The 25,019-nt window shown below is 39.0% G+C and overlaps 1 protein-coding gene across 7 annotated transcripts in view; it reads right to left on the reverse strand.

Moving 5' to 3' along the window:
* DNAJC10 (DnaJ heat shock protein family (Hsp40) member C10) overlaps nt 1-8,545 on the reverse strand; it is a 52,950-nt gene extending 44,405 nt beyond the window's left edge. For 3 of the 7 annotated variants that reach the window (XR_014143480.1, XM_081814034.1, XM_006726940.3), the window contains exons 1-4: nt 8,095-8,545; nt 6,273-6,622; nt 4,525-4,690; nt 3,200-3,250 (exon numbers count right to left, since the gene is read on the reverse strand). Coding sequence is in view for 6 of the 7 variants with exons in the window: in XM_081814034.1 (XP_081670160.1) it covers nt 3,200-3,250; nt 4,525-4,690; nt 6,273-6,476 (421 nt within the window). In the remaining variant the exon portion in view is untranslated. Of the gene's footprint in view, nt 1-3,199; nt 3,251-4,524; nt 4,691-6,272; nt 6,623-7,334; nt 8,043-8,094 lie in introns of those variants that run through there. The other 4 variants (XM_081814035.1, XM_031035950.2, XM_006726939.3 and 1 more) reach the window with 4 other exon arrangements.
* Nucleotides 8,546-25,019: the final 16,474 nt, after the last annotated feature.

Genomic DNA, 25,019 nt, shown 5'->3' on the forward strand with positions numbered 1-25,019 from the left:
AATGCCCTCCTAATTCCCAGTAATGGGGCTCCAAGGAACTACCAGGGGTCTTCCCAATCTTCCCACTTAATCAGCTTGGAGAAACCACTCTCCAGATTGGAAATGAATTTTTCCCTGTCCTTGACACCAGAGCTACAGTCTTGGTGCTCAACCTCACTGCTATAAAGTAAACTTGCCTCAGAGTACTAAAACAGTTCAAATAGTGGGGGTCTCTAATCAACTTCAACAGGTTCCTATCTCTGAACCTATTCCCTTTTGTCTAGGCCCTTTAAGAAATATGCACCTTTCTCTCCTTAGTTCTGCCACCCCATTGATTTACCAGGTCGAGATTTCCTAGAAAAATATGCCAGAATTCCTTTCTCCCAAAAGGGGGAAATAATTTTACAAGTTGACAGTGATAATTAAAATAGCCAACCAGGTGAATTAAATGACCCTTTGACATCTTTTATTTGCTCTGACAGCAGCATAGCTGAGTCTGGGGATGATGATCATTTGTTCCTATTGGATCAGCTACTGTCCTCTTTTTGGGCAAGATCTTCAGCTGATATTGGCAGAATCCACGGTGCATCTCCCATCAAGATTCAAAGAGATCCCTCAAAAGCTCTCCCCAGAATTAATGAATACCCTATAAATAAAGAAGCCCTTCAGGGCCTCATTATTCCCTGCACTAGTGCCCATAACATACTTATTTTACCTGTAAGAAAACCTAAATAATCGAGGATGGAGGTTTGCTCAGGACCACCAAGCAATAAATAACATTGTTACCACTTGGCACCCTGTTGTTCCTAACCCCCATATGCTACTGATCTCCATTCCCACAAAAGCAAATTTTTCACTATAACTGATCTATGCAGTACACATTTAGTATTCTGGTTGATAAGACCAGCCAATTTATTTTTGCTTTCACTCTCGAAGAACAGAAATACACCTGAACAGTAATGCTCTAGGGTATCACAGAAAGACCTTCTTACTTTTTCCAAACCTTAAAAGCTGATTTGAATGATAAAAAGTTTTCTGCAGGCTCTACTTTGTTACAATAGTAGATTATTTGCTTCTCTGCTGCCCTTCTCGAACCTCTTCATAGGAAGACAACATCTATGCCTTAAAACTTTTGGACTTAGAGGGATGTAAAGTCTCCAAAGAAAAATTGCAGTTTGCACAAATTCAGGTTCTATAACTGATCTCAGAACAAGGGCTACATTTGGATTCAGGTAGGCTTCATTGCATCCCGAACTCCTCCTCCCTCCCCCAAATCTAAAACTAATCTCTAATTACAAGGTTTTCTTGGACTGACTGGACACTGTTGAAAGTGGATTCCAAACTTTTTTATTCTAGCTCAACCTCTATATGCTTTACTAAAAAAGGACAAACCTGACCCTATTATTTGGAAAGAGTGGGTAGACACAGCTTTTGGTACTTTAAAGAAAAACCTAATAAAGCCCCTTGCTTTTAGACATCCAACTTCCCTTTTTCCTCTTTGTATGTGAGAGAAGGGAAGGCTTTGTCTGCATTTCCCAAACCTTTGCAACAGGGGGAAACCTCTTCTTTTGATTATGGCCTTTTGGAAATAGCCTCATCATGATCCTGTGATCAAATTAATTCTTTACTTGTTTTTTTCCGAAGGTTTAGAAGGTTCAGAATTCACAAGTCTTTCTTTCATCTGATGTATTATCCGACTCTGGAACTCTTTTTTTTTTTTTTTTAAAGATTTTATTTATTTATTTGAGAGCAAGCGAGAGAGAGAATGAGAGAGAGAACACGAGTGGGGGTAGGGTCAGAGGGAGAAGCAGACTCCCCGCTGAGCAGGCAGCCCGATGTGGGACTCGATCCTGGGACTCCAGGATCATGACCTGAGCCGAAGGCAGTCGCTTAACCAACTGAGCCACCCAGGCACCCCCCCCCCCCCCCCCCGACTCTGGAACTCTTATCCAAATTCATGGTCTCTGAATTTGCAAACCTGACAGGCTGTAGTGTTAGATAACATTTGTTTCCGAAACAGTTCTTTTGACATAACAATACTGTTTAAATACATCTTTGAGGATTTGCTATTTTTTGCAACAAATACATTGGCTATTGCTTCATGTTTATACTTGCACTGTATCATCCCAAATGCACTTGGTTAATTCAGTGTGCTCTTGCAGTATTCACTGCTTTGCTTTCATGGCCACTTTAAACGGGGACTTCCAAGAGGCATTCATAACTCTGGGTCTGTTTCTGTTGGGAGAATTTTCTCCCCTAAGTTGGAGTAAGTGCCAATAAATATTTTCAGTTAGTTACTTTCTGATCTAGGGTCTTGGTTTAGAACCATCATAAAATTTGGGAGTTAGGTTACTTCTGTTTTTGCATAATATATTTTAAGTTTTGTATTTTGTTGCCTGTCAAATTTTTGTAAAAATCACGTACCCAGTAAGGAGATGATCTCCAATGCTTACAATCTTGACAAATATGAACTATACATGAGAAGTGCCTCACCTTCCTTGTTATTCAAATGTGGCCCTAAGTGGTTTCTGGTATGTACTTTCCTCGAAGTAGGATGTGAGGACCAGAAAAGGTCCTTCCTGGCATTAAGGAACAAAATCATTAAATATGGAAAACCCGACTCTTGATCAGAGGTGCTTTCAGAAAAAGATCTTGACCAAAAGGGGGAAATGTGAAAATAAAGGAAAACCTCATTAGACTGGGGAAGCTGAAAGGGGGAGCCATACCAATCAAAGTCAATTACAGGAAGAACTGTCAAACGAAGACCCTAACAGAAGAATCATCAACAGGAAAAAATGATCAATTACAGGCCCCAACAGGAAAAGATGTACACTGAATCCTCTATAAGAAACTCACTACCCCTGCAAATCAGCTAATGAGAAACTGTTATCTCTTTGAATTCTTGCTTTTCTCTAATGGACTCTCATTCAAAACAACCCCTCCCAACTTCCTTCTCCATAAAATAAAGTTCCTTTTATTTGCTGGACTTCCCTGTGGTTTTACGATAGCTTGCATGTCCTGAATTACAATATTCTGCTATTCCTGAATACACCCATTTCTGCTGGTAAAATAACTATTTTATTTTAAAAGTTAAAAATACTACATTACCATGTTAAAATCCAAAAAAATTTCTAAATTCCAAATACATCTGTCCTTAAGAGTTTTAGGTAAAAGAGTGGTCTTGGACTAGTTTTAGAAAATCATATGATCATGAACTTACCAAATTCTCTTCTATCCAATGTTATGATTTCAGGATCATCATCATAAATACCTAATTTAAAAGTAAAAATTATAAATTAACGGTTCACCATAAAAACAAATTACCATATAAGAATAGGTTACTCTTGTTTTACCATCAAAAATCAGATTACTGTACTAAATCTCAAAGTTGAAGAAGGTGAGACAAACTAACAAAACCCGAGAGTAAATAATACCACTGGTGATGCATCTAAACGTGATAAAAAACAAAAAATTCCGTTTCCTGAGAGGGACTGTCATAGTTGTGTATAGGAGTTCCTAATATCCCCGTAATATCTCCACAGAAAACTTCTATTATTTGTTTATTTTGCACGAGTTATAGACTCACAGGAAGTTGTAAAAATAGCAGACTTCTATGTACCCTTCACTCAGCTTCCCCTAATGGGTAACTTATGTAGCTTTAATAAAATATCAAAACTAGGAAACTGACACTGATACGTTACTGTTAACTAGACTACAGACTTCACTTCCTTCTTAGATTATATGGTTTTTTAAATAAATTGTATCACTAAAATATTTTATTTTTTAACAGTCTTACAAGATTTACAGAAGTAGAGACCAACTTATTTAGTAAATATAAATTTTATAATTAAAACCAATGTGAGAAAATTTCTTGTTACTATATAAAATATCAAAATAATACTAGTGATGGATATACACCAGGTGTTAGCAAACTTTTTCTGCAGAGGCCAGTTAAATAGGCCTTGTGGGACATATGGTTTCTGTCATAACTATTCAACTCTGCCCCTGAAGTGAAAGAAGCCAAAGACAATATGTAAATAAATGAGCCTAATTTTACTCTTGTAATTATCATGGTCTCATAATTCTATGATTAATAAATCTCTATTTACAAAAAGAGGTGGCAGGCCAGATTTAGCCTGTGAAACATACATTGCTGACATCTGATACATGCTATTGCGTTGCAGTGAATATAACTGAAAATGCTATTTTGAAAAAAAAAAAAAATAGTCTTGAGAAACAAATACTCCAATATTAATTTAAAGTATTTTATGTGGTCACTACAAAAGCATACCTCAATTCTTAGCCTGCATTTCAGGGTAATTAAAAACGAAGAGAAATACTGGGTAAGTGAATGTTCCCTCTTGCTTTGATACCTGTGTTTATTTTACCTCCCCCCCTTTTGAATTCTGCTCCAATGTTATATTAAAAAAAAAAAAAGAATCAAGGTGATACATATTAACTACATAAGCTTAGTAGTGAAACAAAATTTTCTAAATTTACTCAAATAAAAAACAGTATTTCATACAGAGTATCGTATCATCTTACCAAAATCATAACGATAATAATTCCAGCTTTCATACTGGCCTCCTTCTTGATTATCTGCAAGTCCCTTTTCTCCATATTTGTCATATTTTTTCCGCAGATCTTCATCTTTGAGTACTTCATATGCTCTATTTATTTTTAAAAAATCACTATGTGCGTTTGGGTTATTCTATTAAAAATATTAGATATAACATTTGTTTTAGGTACACGATCAAGTCTCTTCAAAGCCTATATGAAGATTTAATCTTGAGATTTCTGGGAGAATAGATACCAAAGTAAGGTGGAGGAGTACGATAATGAAATGGGTTATCACGGGTTAAAATAAAGTATTTCTAAAGAACTATAATCTTCCAAAAAAAAGAAAGGAATAAGGAAAGTAACATAGAAATGAGAATTGATGCCTCCAAAGGCTGACAGATATGGTCTTACAGTATGTCATTCCGTCTAAGAAATGCAACTGAGAAAAACTAACAAAACCTTAGAAACATTTAATTTTGTAAATATTATACTACCCCTAAAACAATTACAAAGAAATTTGTAGGTTATTTTTCCATTTGAGGCAAAACCAACATATTAACTAAAAACAACAACAAACCCCAAAACAAAAAACAAAAGGTATGTGCCCAATCTATCAGATAATTAAATGAGACTAATATCAGAGTAAAACTCAAAACTGGATTAGAAATGTTCATTTGTTACTGTTTCACAGAACTGGTTTTTGAAGAATGCTTTCATTTAGATAATAATTAGCTATAAAAGGACTACCATCTCTCATATGGAAACTTAAAAAATCATATTCTGAAAATTTAAAGAAAAATATGAAAAATAAAAATTCTAAATAGAGTGCAGATCTCAGGAAAATAACCAATAAGAGTTCTACTGCTGAGTTTTATTCAATAAATAAATAACTCTATTTAAAAAATTCTACACAGAAAACAGAAAATTTTAAACCATACCTTTCTTCTTGATGAGTCAAATCTCGTTAAAAAGTTACATAAATTATTAAAAATACTATAAGTATTAAAACATTTAGTTTTGAAAAATGACATTGAATATATAATCAAATATTTATGACTGGAATTAACTGGATTTGGCTGCTCTTAAGTTTTAATTTATAATAATTTCTGACTCTGGTCTGGGATTTGTACGTGGGAGAAAACAGTGAAAGTTGAAGCACGTTATTATTAGCTATTACTGCCATTTTTAGCAAGAACCTTCCAAGTTCTAAGGAAATACTTTTTCTGTTACAGTTATAAAATAGTTGATCTTAACTTACTTTTTCTTTTTTAAGATTTTATTTATTTGTTAGAGAGACTGAGAGAGCGCACAAGCAGGCAGAACGGCAGCCAGAGGGAAGGAGCCCGATGCGGAACTCGATTCCAGGACCCTGGGATCTTGATGTGAGCCGAGGTCAGACGCTTAACTGACTGAGCCCACCCAGGTGTCCCTGATCTAACTTACTTTATTAAAAAAACTACTTAAACTACCCCACAACATTACTGTCAGCTTTGGAATTAACACCTGTAATGGAACTGTTGTAAATCAGTTTTCAAATTAAGAGGGAATTGAATTTTTGGTATCAACATTCCTTCACACTGTTCTCAACTAGACTATTTTGCTGATTCTTAGTACAAAAACTGAATTGTGATTTTTGCCATGTGATTTTCTTAACCATTTTGAGCACTTATTTAAAATTTAAATATGTAGCAAAACTTTACTAAAATAGAGATATTTAAAAAAATTTTACCTACCGGGTTTTTATCAGGATGTAACTTCAATGCCAATTTCTTGAAAGCTTGTCTTATTTCTCTACTGCTTGCAGTTTTGGATACTCCAAGTAAACTGTAAAAATCCTGATCTGTGCCCACTAAAATGGCCATATACACTATTAGAAAACAGAGAATGACCCTTTTCAAGTCTCTGACATAGTCATTTTTATTTAACCAGACTCCCATTCTTTTTCTTAAACAAGTTCTGATTTAAGTGAACATTAACATACACCGCTGGTTCCAGTTGATACAATATGCAAGTTTGAGAACTTCTGTTCACATTACTCCAAGAGTGAATCAAGCATCATGAAATTGTCTCCCAAAATGTCAATCTAAAGAGAGGAAACCAGGTGGTTAAAAATACATTTACAAAAATAGCACTAACACTATTAAATAATATGGCCAGTAATACAGTCTCCATTCAATGGCAAATCACGGTGAGTGCCCAGGCTCTATTCTTTGGGGGCCCTTTCACTGCTTCCATACCCAATTTGTGAAACCACTCAAGACAGGAGATAAAAGGTAAAAGGTAGTAGGTAGTTGTAGCTAGCTGGAACACTTTAAAAACAAACAAATTCAACTATTTGCTCTGATCAGCACCAGAACACAAAGTTGGGAAAAAGCTGTTTCCTTCCCTTTCCTATCTAGTTTAAGAACTGCTCTTTTGTGATACCATTTCCTTTTTGACCTTTTTTTTTTTTTGCCACTTAAGGCTACACCGTTATCATTTTAATCAAGTTTTCACTTATAGGAGATATCCTTTGGAGGGACTAGAAGTATAGGGTCCTTTCAAAGGGTATTGTTCATATAACTCTTCCAAGAATGGCATGAATTTATATTGTTATAAGAGACAACATACTTGGTATGGCCGTTATTTTCTGAGTTTTCTCAATAGTTGCTTACACTATATATAGAGACTACTTTATATAAATAGCAGAATAATAACTACAAGAGTGTAATTTTATTGCAAAGTTTACGTTTGAGATAAATGAAAATAGAAAAAAAGAGAAAAGGAGAAGGAATCAGTTATTTTGACATGCTCACCTGTATAGGGTAAATAATCTCCACTTCATCAGATCACAAAAGATCTCAAACTGCTTTGAAAAATCTAACCTTCTTAGCATTCTGTTTCTCTTTTCTTCATTTAATTCTAAATGTCTATTTCTAAATTTTTCTCCTTACCTGCGAATGGTCTTTGGCTCATCTCTAATTCCTCCTTTTCATGCAACTGAAACATACCCTTGTAAAGTATAGTGATGGAGAGTAACTAAGATCTAGACTAGAAAACAAGACTAGAGAGAAATAGAGAACATATTCTTAAACACCACTTTGGGACAAGTGGTGTTCCCTGCCTAGCGGTCGTTCTCAGCGTGGGTGTGGCTGACTTGATCGCGCCGAGCTTCGGGTACAGGTGGAAGCTGCAGGTAAATCCAATACGAAAGCTTTCTGGCTGCCATCACTCCAGAATGGGATGCGGGAGAAGGGAAAGATGGGAGACCTTGCGTGAAAGAGACTATCAAGTGTTGTTGGTGCGTGAAGTCTCCGGCGGGACATGGGAGAGAGGAGCCTGAGGAACTGAGGCTTAAGTGAGAAATTGGGAGTTAGAAGCAGGGAACCGAGGTCGGAAGAAGGGGGACGATGTAGGTAATTGGAAAAAGATGGGGAGCGAGAACACAATAAACCGGCCGCAGGGGCGGAGGGGAGGGAAGGGAGATTGAGGTGCACAGGCATTTCTCTCTCCCTTCCTGGAGAGCCCCGGCCGCCGCCGGCTCCAGCAGAGCCCCGGGCCCCGGCCCATGCCCACCTCGGTGTAGCGGGGTCGCCTCTTGTAGCTACTCCCCCATCCTCAGTTCCCGGCGGCGGACCCCACCCGACCGAACGCAAGCTGTGCGCGCGCGAACGAAGCACGCCGTCTCCGACCGCCGGGCCGCCGCGCTCGGGATCGGGGAGGTCGAGCCGCACCGGCAGCAACCAGCGTAGCAGCTCTCGTCGGCTCCTCGCGCCCCGGTCCCCACGCCGAACCGGGGCGGGGCCTGGCGCGGGGCACTGTGGGAAAGGCGTGGAGGACGCGGCCTGGGAGGACCCGCGGCAGGCTCAGCGGACGCGGCGGCAGCAGGGTGGGGAGGGCGGTGTAGGTTTAGGTTGACGTGGCCGTCCGCGCGGAATCCGGCTCCGGCTCCGGCTCCGGCTCCAACCCCGAGCTCAGAAACCCGCTCAACCCTAGACGCCCGCGCCCCCGCACTAAAGCGGCTGGCGCACGCCGCGAGCTGGTCGTAGGACGATGGAGCCCGCCCCTTCCTGCTCCAGTTGCTATGGTGACGGGGAAACCCGGAGGGCACGTTTAGGCGTTCAATTTCCGTGTGGCCCTGTTCTTAAAGGGAAGGCAGAGTTATGGAGCATTTTTCTGGTTGGTGGGTGGGTGTGGCAGAGAGGGGAAATTTTGTGGAAAAAGGGTAACTTGGCCAAAGTGACACTGATTACAGGCTGAAGAGGAAACTTGGGAGAAATAAGAATATTTGTGTGTGTGTGTGTGAGAACAAACATTTGAGCATTCTACAGTATTGTCTGGTTTCCTAGTCATCCAAGCTAGAAACTAGGGAGTTATCCATACTTCTCTCTCTCTCACCTTAAATTTAAATGATGTACAAAAACTGCATTTTTGATCTCCAGCAACATAGAACAGTTGAAGTAGCTACATTTGCAATCATCAAAAGAAAAACATTGTGAAGATGCCTGCTTAAGACATTAACCCTAAAAAAAAAAAAAGACATTAACCCTAATATGAAATAAGTTGTAATTGGTAACAATTTCATGGTAGTAAATCAAATGTAAGTTTATAAAAAACTGATGACTGTATGGAATCCATAGCTGAACTAATACATTGCAAGAAAGAGGAGAAAGGAGGTGAACAAAAGTAGAAATATTAGAAGAGCCTAATGTAATAGTAAATATGTGCCAGGAACTGGTCTAAGCACACATGTATTAATTCAGTCCTCCAAATAATCTTATAGTGACTATTATTATACCCATTTCACAGTTGAGGAAACTGAGGTAAATAATGTGATAGACATGGGAGTCACACTTAAGCAGCCTGGCTCCAAAGACTGATGTTAATCATTATGCCACACTGTGTATGAACCAACAAAATCTTTAGAGTAAGGTGGAAAGCAAAACAAAACTGGAGAATCAAGCAGGGACCAGATCACAGTGGGTTTTACGCAATGATGAAAACACAGACTTTATCTTTTTGGTGATGAAAAAACTACTTAAAGCTTTTAAGTAAGGGACTGAGATTGTATTTGAAGCTATTGGAAAGTGAATCCAAAGGAAACAGAAGAGAAAGGAAGAGCATTAAGGAGAATGCTAGAGAAAGTAAATTTGGTAGGAAATGGTGATTGGCTGGATATGGGAAATAAAGGAGAGGAAGGATCTAAGGTTACTTCTGGTTTAGGTAACTGAGTACATCCCCTGAATGAGAATCTCAGGGAAAAACAAAGTGTTCTCATTTGGATATATCTGTTTCAAAATTCCTACATTATGTCCAAAATAAATACATCTAGCCTAAAACTCATGGAAAGTGTCTAGACTGAAGAAAGAAAAAGGGAATTATCAACTAATCTTTGGTAGTTGGAGCCATGAGTATAAATAAGATCACCCAGAGAAAGTAGCAGAATAAAAGCTGTGAGCCAAGGATAAAATCTTGGGGAATTCTAATATCAGGAATGTTGCATAGCAAAGGAAACCATCAACAAAATGAAAAGACAACCTATGGAATAGGAGAAAATATTTGCAGATCATATATCTAATAAAGGGTTAATATCCAAAATATATAGAGCTTATACAACTCAATAGCAAAAAACCCCCAAACAATTCAGTTAAAAAATGGGCAGACAATCTGAATAGACACTTTTTCAGAGAAGACATACAGGTGGTCAACAAGCATATGAAAAGGTGCTCAGCGTCATTAATCATCAAGAAATGCAAATCAAAACCACAATGGGATATCACTTCACACCAGTCAGATATTAGTCATAATATCAAAAAGACAAAAAAATAAGTGTTGGCAAGGATGTGGGGAAAAGGGAACCCTCATACTGTCGGTGGGAATGAAAACTGGTGCAGCCACTATGGAAAACAGTATGGAGGTTCCTCAAAAAATTAAAAATAGAACTACCATATGATCCAGCAATTCTACTTCTGGGTGTTTATCCTAAGAAAGTGAAAACACTAATTAGAAAAGATATATGCACCCTCATGTTTATCACAGCATTATTCACAATAGCCAAGATATGGAAACAACCTAACTGTTGAATGACAGATGAATAGCTGAAGAAAATGTGGCATATATGTAAAATGGAATATTATGCAGCCATAAAAAAGAATGAAATCTTGTCATTTGTGACAACATGGATGGGTTTTGAGGGCATTATGCTAAGTGAAAAAGGACATATAGAAAAAGACAAATACTGTATGATCTTATATACAGAATCTAAAACATGCACACACACACAGACTCACACACACACACACACACACCACCAAACCTATAGAGGACAGATTGTTGGTTGCCGGAGACTGGAAGTGGGGGGTGGGTGAGATGGATGGTACAGTTTTCCAGTTATAAAATATATGAGTCCTAGGGATGTAATGTACAGCACGGTGACTATAGTTAATAATACTGTAATGCATATTTGAAAGTTACTAAGAGAGTAGATGTTGAAAGTTCTCATCACAAGAAAAAAAATTCTATAACTATGTATGGGACAGATGTTAATTAGAATTATTGTGGTGATCATTTCACAATATATACAAATATCAAATCATTATATTGTATATCTGAAACTAATATAATGTCAATTATACCTTAATAAAAATTTACAAATTAAAAAAAAAAGAATGTTAGCTCTATGAAAACAGGAATTTTTATTTGTTTGAATTACTGTTGTATCCCTAGTTGCTCCTGGCACATGGTGGGTACTAAATAAATATTTCTTAAGTGAAACAAATTAATTTGAGAGCTGGGCTGAAAAAGAAGAGCTCATAAAGGAGTCAAAAAAGAGATGATCAACGATGTACAAAAAGAACTAAACGTCAAGGAAGTTATTAAGAGTGATTCAGGTGAGACAGAATAGGAGAAGATATTTGCAAATGACATATCAGATAAAGGGCTAGTATCCAAAATCTATAAAGAACTTACCAAACTCAACACCCAAAGAACAAATAATCCAATCAAGAAATGGGCAGAAGACATGAACAGACATTTTTCCAAAGAAGACATCCAAATGGCCAACAGTCACATGAAGAAGTGCTCAACATTGCTCGGCATCAGGGAAATCCAAATCAAAACCACCTCACATCAGTCAGAATGGCTAAAATTAACGAGTCAGGAAATGACAGATGTTGGCAGGGATGTGGAGAAAGGGGAACCCTCCTACACTGTTGGTGGGAATGGAAGCTGGTGCAGCCACTCTGGAAAACAGTACAGAGATTCCTCAAAAAGCTGAAAATAGAGCTACCCTACAACCCAGCAACTGCACTACTGGGTATTTACCCCAAAGATACAAATGTAGTGATCCGAAGGGGTATGTGCACCCCGATGTTTATAGCAGCAATGTCCACAATAGCCAAACTATGGAAAGAGCCAAGCTGTCCATCGACAGACGAATGGATAAAGAAGACATGGCATATGCAGCCATCAAAAGGAATGAAATCTTGCCATTTGCGACAACATGGATGGAACTGGAGGGTATTATGCTGAGTGAAATAAGTCAATCAGAGAAAGACATGTATCATATGATCTCACTGATAGGAGGAATTCTTAATCTCAGGAAACAAACTGAGGGTTGCTGGAGGGGTGGGGGGTTGGGAGGGATGGGGTGGCTGGGTGACAGACACTGGGGAGGGTTTGTGCTATGGTGAGCACTATGAATTGTGTAAGACTGTGAATCACAGACCTGTACCTCTGAAACAAATAATACATTATATGTTAAAAAAAAGAAGCTAGGAAGGGTAAAATGAAGGGGGTAAATCGGAGGGGGAGATGAACCATGAGACACTATGGACTCTGAGAAACAAACTGAGGGTTCTAGAGGGGATGGGGATGGAGGAAGGGTTAGCCCGGTGATGGGTATTAAAGAGGGCACGTATTGAATGGAGCACTGGGTGTTATACGCAAACAATGAATCATGGAACACTACATCAAAAACTAATGTTGTAATGTATGGTGATTAAAATAACATAATAAAATTTTTTTTAAAAAGTGATTCAGGTGAGACACTAAAACTTGTTAACCAGGACTGGCAGTTAGGTTATAACTACCACAGCAAGCACAGATTTGGTGGATGGTATGGGTGGAAGTCAAGTTGCAGTGGACTGAATATCGAATGGGAATTGGGGAGATGGAAAGAGCAAGTATATAGGACTCATTTGAAAGTTTGGATGAGAAGAGAAGCAGGGAAATTGTATTACAACTTGAGGAGGATGTGGTTTCAAGAGATGAAATGTTTTAGGCCTGGAAATGCTTGAATATGTTTAAAAGCTGATTAGAAGCCGAGAGAGGGAGAGGGAGAAAGAGAGATGGAGGAGGAAGGGGAGGAGGAAGGGAAGGAGGGAGGGAGGGCGGGAGAGAATGGCTGCAGATAAAGGAGAGAGGGACAGAGTCAGAGACAGAGGTGGATGGATTAAACAGTTCATTTATTCAATAAATTGTTTATTGTCCACTGGGCTAGATCCCTGGCATATCATGGTGAGCAAAGACATCGCTCTGTCCTGAAGAAGCAGTATAATGGGGGGGGGGGGCACATCAATCAATTATAAAAACAAATCTATAATTATGAAGGGAAAATACTTCAGTGCTGTGAGAATGAATAATGGGGAATTGATCTAGTCCTGGGTGCAAAGGTTTTGAAAAGGTATTGCCAAAATATATATATTAAAATGAAAAAAATTTAGTGAATATGAGCAAGGAATTAGGGAATGGTTTAGGCAGAGGTAATAGAAAATACATCGGCTTCATACTTCTAAAGCATATGGGTTGTTTGAGGAACAAAAAGAACATCAGAATGCAGTAATCCCAGGGGCGCCTGGGTGGCTCAGTTGGTTAAGCATCTGCCTTCAGCTCAGGTCATGATCCCAGGGTCCTGGGATTGAGCCCCGCATCGAGCCCCACATCGAGCCCCACATCGAGCCCCACATTGGGCTCCTTGCTCAGTCTCCCTCTGCCTACCACTCCCCTTGCTTGTACTCTCTCTCTCTGTTAAATAAATAAACCTTAAAAAAAAAAAAAAGAAGAAGAAGAATGCAATAAGCCCAAAGGAAAGATTCAACAAGATGAGACTGGAAAAGTAGACAGGGACAAGATCACGCCAAGTTTCATTTTAAGGGTTTTGGTCTTTTCTCTAAGAGCAATAGAAGTCACAGACAAGTTTTAAACAGTGGAATGTCATTAGTATTATTGTTATACGTTAAAAAATCTGTGAACAATCTCAAAGTTACAAAAACGTTGAAAGTATAATTTAAGTAACTTTGTTTTCCTCAGCCTTTTGAGAGTAAATTGCTGACATGTTTTCCCATTATTCCCCAAAACTGTGGTGTGTATTTTTTACAAACAAGGACATTCTTCTATAATCCACAACACGATTAGCAAAATCAGAAAATTGACATTGATACATTATTACCATGTAATCCTCATATCCCATTCAGGCTTTGCCAATTGTCCCAATAATGTCAGCAGGATCCAGTGTGTAACTACTTGTTTCATTAACTGTCATAACTCCTTAGAATCCTTCAGTCAGAAATAGTTCTTCAGTTTTCCCTTGACTTTCAAGACTATGATACTTGTGAAGAATACAGGCCAGTTATTCTGTAGATGCCTCCCTTTTTAGGTTTGTCTGATGTTTTGTCATGATAGATTTAGGTTATGTATCTTTGTCAGAAATACATATAATAGAAGTGACACTATGTTATTTTCATTGCATGTTAATCAGGTGGCCCCAAAGTTTGCTTTGTCTTATTATTGTGGTGTTAACTTAGATAGTTTAATTAAAGAGTGTGTGAGGACTTTCTACTCTAAAGTTACTTTTTTTTTTTTGGTAATTAAGAAATTCTTTGTGGAAGGTACTTCCTAACTCTATGAATATCCTATTCCTCATCAAACTTTGAATTTATCCATTATGTTATTATGGATTCATGGATTCTTATTTTAAGGGGTTAAGATCCCTTACTATCATTTTTTGGATGCTTAAGTTGTTCTAGATTTGACCTTTTTCTAAATTTAAATTCAACTAGCCAACATATAGTACATAATTAGTTTTTGATATAATGCTCAGTGATTCATCAGTTGCGTATAACACCCAGTGCTCATCAGATCACATGCCCTCCCTAATGCCCATCATCCAGTTACCCCATTGCCCCATTTGTAATTCTTTCATACTGGCTTCTGTGTCCTTTTGACAATCCCCATCACTTTTTTTTTTTTTAAGATTTATTTATTTATTTATTTGACAGAGAGAGAGAGACAGCTAGAGAGGGAACATAAGCAGGGGGGAGTGGGAGAGGGAGAAGCAGGCTTCCCACAGAGCAGAGAGCCCGATGTGGGGCTTGATCCCAGGATCCTGGGATCATGACTTGAGCCCAAGGCAGACGCTTAACAACTGAGTCGCCCAGTCGCCCCAGCCCTATCACTTTTTGACTGTGCTTATTTTACTGCACAATAAGATGTTCCAGACTCATTCAGTACTATTCCTGCCTCAATCCTGATATCAGCCATTTCTATGATTCTGTTTCTTCTGAAGAATGATACTTAGATAGCAAGATTTAGGTGCTAGATATGTTCCAAGCTTTTGGGATTCTGTTACTCCCAGGCCTTCTTAGTGGACAGAAGTAAGGAATACATGTACATACACACACACATGTTCACATTTACATATATATATATGTATATATATATATACATATATATATCACTATGAGTTCAGACTAATACCTCCAATGCCAATACAATGGTACAGGAATCATTCCAGTTGTTCTAGTTTTCTCTTTTTCATGCGAGTAACTCTATTCCCTGAAAATGAGAAACATGGTTCCCATTATCCTGGATATATATGTACTTAATATTCAATTCTCCTGTATGTAAGCAATCCCCCATTGCTGATGCTGGCCCCTGTCCTGTGCATTTGCCCTGCTCGTTGCGCTTGGGTTCCCACACAGTATACTGGGCCACTCTAGGTGCCCTGCTTCTTCACTCAGGTTCCAGCCTGTGCCAGCTGCTCTCCCTACAGGACACCCTGAAAGGGCTCCATTATGCAGGAACTCACACCCCCACCTCACCACCTCCACCCAATATGGACTCCTCACCTTGGTTTGGCGCTGACATTGTGCCTGTCCCACCTGATGGCTTTTGGTTTGAATTCAGGGTGGGAAAGGGCCATGATTGTTTTTAATAATCATTTTAGCTACAGTTTGAAGAATGTATTCTAGGAGGGCAATAGTAAGTATAGGAAAACTGGCTAGGAGACATTGCAGTGGCCCAGGTGATAGACGATGGCTTGGAGTATGGTGGAGTTAGTGCAGGTCTAGAGGAATGAATAGATTGAAGAAAAAAGTAAGAGGTAATATAGAGAGAGAATTTGGTGATGAACTGGTCATGGTGGGGAAGAGAAAGATATATGGAGACACATTTCTACTTCAGATAATTGACATCAGGGATGTCCACCTGCTTCACGGAAACCAAAGCCTTACCAGCCTCGGTATAATAAATCAAAACTTGATACAATAGTTCTATCATGCATGAAATATGTTATAACAAGGACTGTGTTTTTTTTTTTATTCCCTCTGGGGCATTGCTACTCATCCAAGATCAGCTCATGTTTCTTCTGAAAAATAATTTTCTGTGAGCCATTCAAGCATATTTGAGCATTTCATCCTTTATTATTGCATTTACTACACCATATAGTAATTAAGTTTCATTGGTTGGTCTACTATAATGAATTCTTTGAGATCAGGAATCAGATTTTATTTACTTTTTTCCTCAGTGTCTAGCTAGAACAGTGCTTGGCACCTATTCAGGGCATGCATTATGATGGAGTGAAGAATCAATATTTATCATGTGCAAAGAGGAAAGAATGGCCCTTTGTTCCTAAAGTCATTATTACCTGGCCTGGGGGGAGGAACATGAAGAACACATATTCCCATGTAGAAACATAATAAAATAAATGTCAAATGAGTGGTAAAACAATATGTTCCATAAGGAATCAATTTTGGGCTCAAGTGCTCAGAATAGAATCAGAGTGCAATAGGGGTGTTTCTGAATTTCAAAAGAAAATGCCTAATAAATTTTGAATTTCAGAACCAGGTAAAATCTTTGAGGATTTCATGGAGTTCATTCTTTAAATTCATAGAGGAGGAAACTGAGGCCCAAGAAAGTTGGTGAGTGACTTGCTGGAAGACACTGAAATGTAAATGGATGAAATGAGAATATAACCTATGTCTCCTATTTTCCTAGCTGGTACGAAATGATAATGATAATCATAATAACTAAAACTTAGATATGCTTTATATGTCCCAGGCACTCTATCAAGCACTTTACTTGTATTAACACATTTAATTGTCATAACCACTCTGTGAGGCATGTGCAATTATCATATTAATTTTATAGATGGAAAAATTGAAGCTAAATACTTAACAACGTTACATGGTTAGGAAGTGGTAGATTGTGGATTCCAGCCTGGGCAGTCTAGATCTGGAATCTACAAGGAACACCTCAATCGAGTAATTGAAGTATTTCTGATAGCATTGATTTAAGCTAAATAAGGTGTTATTTTCATATAATTTTTCTTTTTTTTTTTTAAAGATTTTCTTTTTATTTATTTGAGAGAATGAGAGAGAGAGAGCATGAGAGGGGGGAGGGTCAGAGGGAGAAGCAGACTCCCCGCTGAGCAGGGAGCCCGATGTGGGACTCGATCCCGGGACTCCAGGATCATGACCTGAGCCTAAGGCAGTTGCTTAACCAACTGAGCCACCCAGGCGCCCCATATAATTTTTCATAACAACATAATCACCTGTCACAAGTACTTGATTTGGGGGGTAAATTTTAATAGCTTATTAGATCAGATCAAATTTGTAAGGACAAAATAGTTGATGTCTTAAAATCACTTACAGCATCTGCTAACGGAATTGGTATTTGATATATGTGTTGAATTTAGTTGAATTTGTGGTTGCTTATATCTCTGTGATAATTATAATTTCATATTTCATCTCCAATAAACAGGTCAACTTTTAGCTGTAGCTGACCTATCTTTTATGCTTATTTCCCTACAACCCAATTATTTTGACACTACAGTTTGTAGTGTTAAAAAAAATTATGTGGTAAATACCCAGTAGTGCAATTGCTGGGTCTGCAGCCATCAAAAAAGTGAAATCTTGCCATTTGCAACGTGAATGGAACTAGAGGGTATTATGCTAAGCGAAATAAGTCAATCAGAGAAAGACAATTATCATATGATCTCACTGATATGAGGAATTTGAGAAACAGGAAAGAGGATCACAGGGGAAGGGAGGGAAACATGAAACAAGGCGAAACTGGGAAGGGAGACAAAACAGTAAGAGACTCAATCTCAGGAAACAAACTGAGGGTTGCTGGAGTTGGGGGGGTGGGAGGGATGGGGTGTCTGGGTGATGGACATTGGGGAGGGTATGTGCTATGGTGAGCACTGTGAATAGTGTAAGACTGATGAATCACAGATCTGTACCCCTGAAACAAATAATACATTAAAAGTTAATTAAAAAAATAGTTAAGTGGTAAGGGGCGCCTGGGTGGTGCAGTTAGTTAAGCATCTAATTCTTGGTTTTGGCTTAGGTCGTGATCTCACCATGGGATCGAGCCCCACATTGGGCTCCACTCTCAGTGCAAAGTCTGCTGGAGTTTCTCTCTCCTTCTCCCTCTGCCCTTCCCCCCCTCACTGTTTCCCTCTCTCCCAAACAAATAATCTTTAAAAGGAAAAAAGTAATATGGTAATTAAACCCTTAAGCTAATAAAAGTCAAAATAAAGCAGACATAGGAATGTACACACACATACGCATATGTATATATACACATATATGTATATATATTTTGTAAATATTGGTTTTTCTTGGCACTATTTCCTACATAAATACTTACTAAATTGAATTGAAAGCAAATAAAAAGCAAATATGGATTGACAGTCCTAGTGAAATATTTTCTTCTTTCCATTTTACTGAATGAACAATAGGGGACCAAGAGATCAGATTATAAACTGACAAAATGTGCCTGCCAGCCTATTACATCCCAAATCTTTGGAGATGATAGAGAAATTTATTAAAAAAAAAATACACCTCAGGGGCGCCTGGGTGGCTCAGTCGCTAAGCGTCTGCCTTCGGCTCAGGTCGTGATTCCAGGTCCTGGGATCAAGCCCTGCATCGGGCTCCCTGCTTGGCCAGAAGCCTGCTTCCCCCCCTCCCACTCCCCCTGCTTGTGTTCCCTCTCTCGCTGTCTCTCTCTCTGTCAAACAAATAAAATCTTAAAAAAAAAAAAAATACACCTCATTGTTGCAGAATATGTACCCTTCTCAGTGGACCAGAAACTTTGAGGAATCCCTAAAATGTAGAAGACAAAAGGTGTTGAATGGACAAAAGAAATCACTGAGCAAAGCACAAAGAAGAATGCTGTAAGATATGAGAATGGCTTTGGATGTTTGTAAGTAAAGAAGAAAATGACATGACAATGAAGGAACTTGTAGATGTCTGTTGGTTGAGGCACTATATTTAAGAGTAGCTATGCAGGCTGGCCCTTGTGTTAGATGTCCCCAAGACTATCCCCAGGTTCGATGATTCACTAGAATGATACATTGGAATATGAATATAATTGTACTCATGGCTAAGATTTCTTACAGGGAAAGGGAACAAAGCAGAATCAGTAAAGAGAGAAGGTGCATGGGCAGAGTCTGGAGGAAACCAGGGGGAGTCACACAGGACACACAACTCCAGCAACGAGTTGTGGCAACATGTGCAAAGTGTTGTGACCACATGTCACAAGGGTTGCTCAGTAGTGACTAAGTGACCAAAGTTTTTACAGGGAGCCGGACATGTAGGCATCCTTTGCTTAGCATGCACCAAAATTCTAGACCCCAGACGGAAAATAAATGTTCAGCACAAACCATATTGTTTTTAGAGTTCAGACACAGTGAGCCATGCTTGTTATTTAAGGAAAGATTTTTTAACAGGAAGTTGTTTATTAGCCAAGTTCCCAGACACGAGGCAAGGACCAATCTTCCAGGCAGGACTTTCCAAGAATAGCAGTCTCAGGTTTGCTGTGTTAACTCTTTCCTGTGTAGCCTCCTCTAATCACTCTGCTCCAACCAATCAAGTAGTACATAGTGGAGGCATCTTCCACCAGACAGGTACAATGAGGATGTGAGTATTTTCAAGGTGTCAAGGAAAGGCCCTGGTTTGCTAGGAGGAAGAAGAAGATGTCATATTCAGAAAATTAATGATTGGCTCAATTCTCCCACCCACATGCTTTCCCTTCCTTTGTAAACACAAAGGAGATCGTATAGTGCATAGGAATAGCAAGAGAAGTTAAGGAGTGTACACAGAGTGGGCTGTGTGCATCCTAGGTGGTACACTGTTGATGGTCTGGGGGTGGGGGCAGGGAGAAAATTTTTTAACCCTTTATTTTTAATAAAAAATAATTTGAAAATTTTAACTTGTGTTATTAGAATGTCAGCTCCTTGGAGTCAGGGATCCAGAACACTCATCATGACAGAGAGAGGCTAGTGTTTTCCCAGTCAAAATCCCCACAGCATTAAGACCAGGATGCTTTTTCTGAATCTGATGTCTGGCCTTCTAAATGGCTGGGTTCTAGCCCAGAATATGATAAGCAATGGAAGACCTGTACAACAACTACTTCTTTCTCAGAAGTTTTATCACAGTCCTGGAGTGTTCGATGTCTCATCATTTGACCTTGTTGGCTTAACAGTTGGCACAAAAAATTAGGGCATCTGAGCTAGCATTCCAAGGTCTGCAGATCAAAGACCTACTCTAGAAATGAGAAAAGCCAAATAGGGCAGTGTAACTAGCTTCAAGGATTGAGAAGGATAATTACTAATGTTACAAGAACTAGTCCTTTGAAGTTTCTTAAACAATAAATTTGCTGAGAATGTCAAGACCTGGGGAGATAGATTGCAAATATTCTATGGCTGTTATTAAGGCCTTCAAGGGGGTTGCATAAGACCTGAAGCAGAAGGATAAGGGTGAACTGGAAATGCAGGTGAAACTACTAGTTGAATATTCTGGTGGGTGCAATGTGCAAAGAATTTTAGATAAAGTGAGACCAAATAAACAGATCGTTTCCCTAATCCACATTCTATAACTAGAGCAGTGTAGGTTGTCATGTAACCAGGGTATACACTATGTAGTACGAAACAGAGCATGTTATTAGGGTACTACGTAGAGTGAGAGGGGGAAGCATAAAGTGTGTGGTCCTCATTATCATCCCCTCTGCTCCCTACTTCCATGAAAGTGATAACCTTAACGCAGACTAAGTGAACTAACAGAATTACTGGGCGGGCCTCCACAATAAGGTGACCTCTTTTCAGAAGGCTATGTAGTTATGGCATTTAAATAAAGGGGCCAAGTGGTAGCTGCTAACCAACCCCACCCACCATGATCCCAGAGTCGTCTGATGATTCATACATTAAAGCAGAAGCATTGGCTGTCCAACTGCAGGTGCTCACAGACACAGTTAAAGCATTGAGAGTATGGTACTGTTTACTTTGGGGCTATCCAGAGACACTCCAATCAGACATGGATTACACTTTATGGCCCAGAGAATAATAAGCTAGGCCTTCTAGCATAGGATCATATGACTATTCCATGTGCATATCACCTGCAGAGTGTGTGGCAATGAAGTGCTGGGACAGGTGCCTGAAAAATACAAATTTCAGTAGTCTGCTGCTCAGCATGCCATTGTAGACTGGCTGGACCTCCTGCCTAATGCTATATCTGCCCTGGGTACATCTCTTCAAAGGTTTATCTGTTCTTAGGCATCTTTTAGCAATCCAGAAAACTGGGGACATGAAAGTATCTGGAGTGGAGCAAATACAGCACAGGACCCAAGCCTAGATGACTTCCCACAATCTCTCCTTTTGTTTCCTACCCTGACTTGATCAATGAGTTAGGAAGCCCAGACTGCATCCTGTGCCAGTGGTGGGTGGACACTAACCTAGACACACTGTTCTTTCCTGACTCAGTGTAGTGGCCACCCTCTCTACCTTGTCCCTTGTAATACTGCACTTCTAGATGCAGACACTGCACTTATGCACTCATGCAGACACTCTATTGTGTGGACACTGCACTTACCATGCTTATGATACATGCACTCATTCTTATCTCTATGAAAGGTGGGAGAGTGTGGCGACAACAGGGAAGTCCTAGATCCCAGAGAAATTGATTTATGGTTTGGTGGATTTGATAATAGTTTATGATTCAGTATGAATTGCATAATCACTTGGTAGCCGTGCTCAGGCATTCATTATCTACTAGGGTCTAGGAGAAAGCTGAGAACCACTTTTGTGTTTAAAATAATTGTTATAAAAGGATACCATTGCCATATAACAAAACTCTAAAGGCCTAGGCTGTGATTTTCCCAGTGGGGCATATCAGAAGCACCTTATAGTATTTCAGTCTGCCAAAGGCACTTTCAGTATCATTGGATCTGTTGGTCATAAGGTCCAAGAGATGGGACCATTACATCACAGCTTAGATCTACTTATTTCAGACTCTTTCATAATTCAGGTCCACCTAAAACTGGCCAGTCTCCTGAATTACTTGGTATGTGCGTTGGAGTAATACATCTATATATTGTAGATACACTCTCCAAAATTTAAGAAGCCACCAAATGTTGAACCTCTTTCTCTATGTTAGATGTAGCGACTCATCCCATTTTGCCATTTATGCCACTTAGACCATTTTAACTTTTATCAACTTGTATACCACTTTAAAAGAGATATTCCAACATGTCCTGGACCACTGGGCCTCTAGAAACTTCACCCAACATGGCAGGGTCCTGAAGTTTATCTCCTATTTTCCGGCATATGTATGCCTTAGTAAGCCTTGGTACATTCTGCTTATCTGTTCCAAGTCAATATAATGGATCAGTATGATGGTCTTTAGGTTATCAGAATGATCAAAGTCCCTCTAAACCATACTATGACAGTAAGGGGTTTGACATAGTCCTGGAATAAAGATGAGCTATACCTGATGGTGCCAGGTACATACAAATTGCTTCTGTTTTCTCTTATATAAGTAAAAAAACCTAGCATTTAACAGGTTAATTACTAACTGCATATCAGGTGCCAAAGACTGTGCTAAATTTTTTCAGCTAATAAAATATATTTGAAAATGTAACTTTCTTTAGCATTACCATTTTATTCTCTAAGAACCAATGACTTTTGTCTTAGCCAAAAAGGCAAGTTAAATGAGTATATGTTAAGAATCACCAGCCTTGGGGCACCTGGGTGGCTCAGTCGTTAGGTGTCTGCCTTCAGCTCAGGTCATGGTCCCAGGGTCCTGGGATCGAGCCCCCTGCTTGGCGGGAAGCCTGCTTCTCCCTCTCCTGCTTCCCCTGCTTGTGTTCCTGCTCTTGCTCTCTCTCTCTGTCAAATAAATAAATAAAATCTTAAAAAAAAAAAAATCACCAGCCTTGCATGTCTCAGGCCTTTAACTGTGATATTATGTCTGATATTCACCTCGAGATATAATTTTGCTTTTGGTTTACTTTTTTTGTGTCTGTGGGAACAGTTCCAGATGCTTCCATTTGGCCCTTTCTAGCATAAAAACCCTACCTCCCCTCAAGGAATCAATGCTGGGATTCTGCCAGTTACTGAGCATATCTATTTAAAGTATACATTCTAGGACAGGGAAAATAACCATTGGATGGGTTCTCATCCTCTTGGGCCTACTATTAGACTCAGGCTACACTCGATGAGCTCTACTCTGCTTAGCAGATTAGGGTGGCATTTTGGGTTTCTAGGGATCAACACAAACTCAGAATTACTGTCTAAAAATTCCCAGAAGGTCTGGTTGTTTTCCTTTCCCAAGGGCAGTGTCAGTTGGGACAAGGGCCCTGGTTCCCCTGGGGCAGGCTCCAGGGGAAAACTCATAGTATATTCCTGTTCTCATGTTGCAAGTCTCTCTCTCTCACTTGAGTTCTGGGGGTTGGTTCTATCTGGGAGCTAAGTAAGTCTGTGAATCTCTTCTACAATAATTTATTTTTCTGTCCAGCATACCTAGAATTTTTCTTTCTATGTATGTCACACAGTACCTTAATAGCTGCCTATCATTTGTATTTCTTGGGACCCTATAGTCAATTAGCCATTGCTACAGATCACTGCAGGTCAAAATACTTGATTTTCATTCCATCTCTGTAATAATTGCACCCTCCTATCCCTGCTAATTTAATCCTAACATCTGGCCCCTACAATTTTGGGATCTTATTGTTCTCAGTGAGATCAGCAACTCATTTCTACCGCAATATTCTCCACAGCATTTCTGGCCATTAACATTCTTCAAGGATGTTCCTGCCCTTCTCCCAATGTATTTATTAATACTTTCGTGAAGTTAGTGTTCTTTTCTTCCTCCCTAGGGGATGGTTTGGGAGAGGCAGAGCAGGTTGAATATCATAGATCCATTCCAACTTATCCTTTTTTCCTGAGCCTTTAGACTTCTTCTTCTATAGTCTTCGAGGGAAGTTCTGACATTGTGACCTCGTTTACCATTAACCATCATTTAATCTAGGCTTCATTTAGCTAACCTAACAGGTTATTAATAGGTGCTAATGCCGAAGTATTAAACATGATATCCTTAACTTATGTCAGTGAATTTGGCCCTACTGAGTTGAATATTCTAGACCTCTTGGTCTAAATATTTGGCCCTCCTGAGTTGAAATTTCCAGACCTCTTGGTCTAAATATTTATAGAACTCATTCTTCTATATGCTTCTCAGGCTTTGGTCACTATGAATTGGAAGTTCTATTATTTTTTAAATTTTTACATTTTTCTTTAAAATTAAAAAATTGTAATAATTTCAATTTATAAAAGGTACAAAAGTAGTACAGAGAGTTCTTGTATATTATTCACCTAGTTTCCCCAAATATTTATACCTTACATAATCATGGGGCACTTGTGAAACTAATGTCTTAACATTGGTTTAACTATACTATTAACTCTACTACAGACTTTATTTGGATTTTGCTAGTTTTTCCACTAATAATTGGCAATTCTTCTACCTCATTTTGTGTGCACACTATTTCTTGGGGAAGCAGGTCTTGTAGTGCTCCATTTGGACTATGTTGGGCCTTGAATGAATAAGACACAGAATGTTACGGGCCTAGAATGAATGAGAAGTAGTAGGGGTGAGTTCTGGGAGTATCATTATGAGGAACCCAAAACATCTAATATACAAGGGTGGAAAAAGAAAAAGATAGCTTCAATAAAAATTCACATTTGAAAAAATGTATAATGGGAAACACATGCAGACAAACACATATATCAAAATTCTTTTTTTAAAAGATTTTATTTATTTATTTGACAGAGAGAGAGAGAGATAACGAGAGCAGAAACACAAGCAGAGGGAGTGGGAGAGGGAGAAGCAGGCTTCCCCCCGAGCAGGGAGCCCAATGTGGGGCTCAATCCCAGGACCCAATGACCATGACCC

This window comes from Leptonychotes weddellii, chromosome 3 (genome assembly GCF_054177405.1).
Source record: "Leptonychotes weddellii isolate Sample4059 chromosome 3, ASM5417740v2, whole genome shotgun sequence".
NCBI classification, from domain to species: domain Eukaryota; kingdom Metazoa; phylum Chordata; class Mammalia; order Carnivora; family Phocidae; genus Leptonychotes; species Leptonychotes weddellii.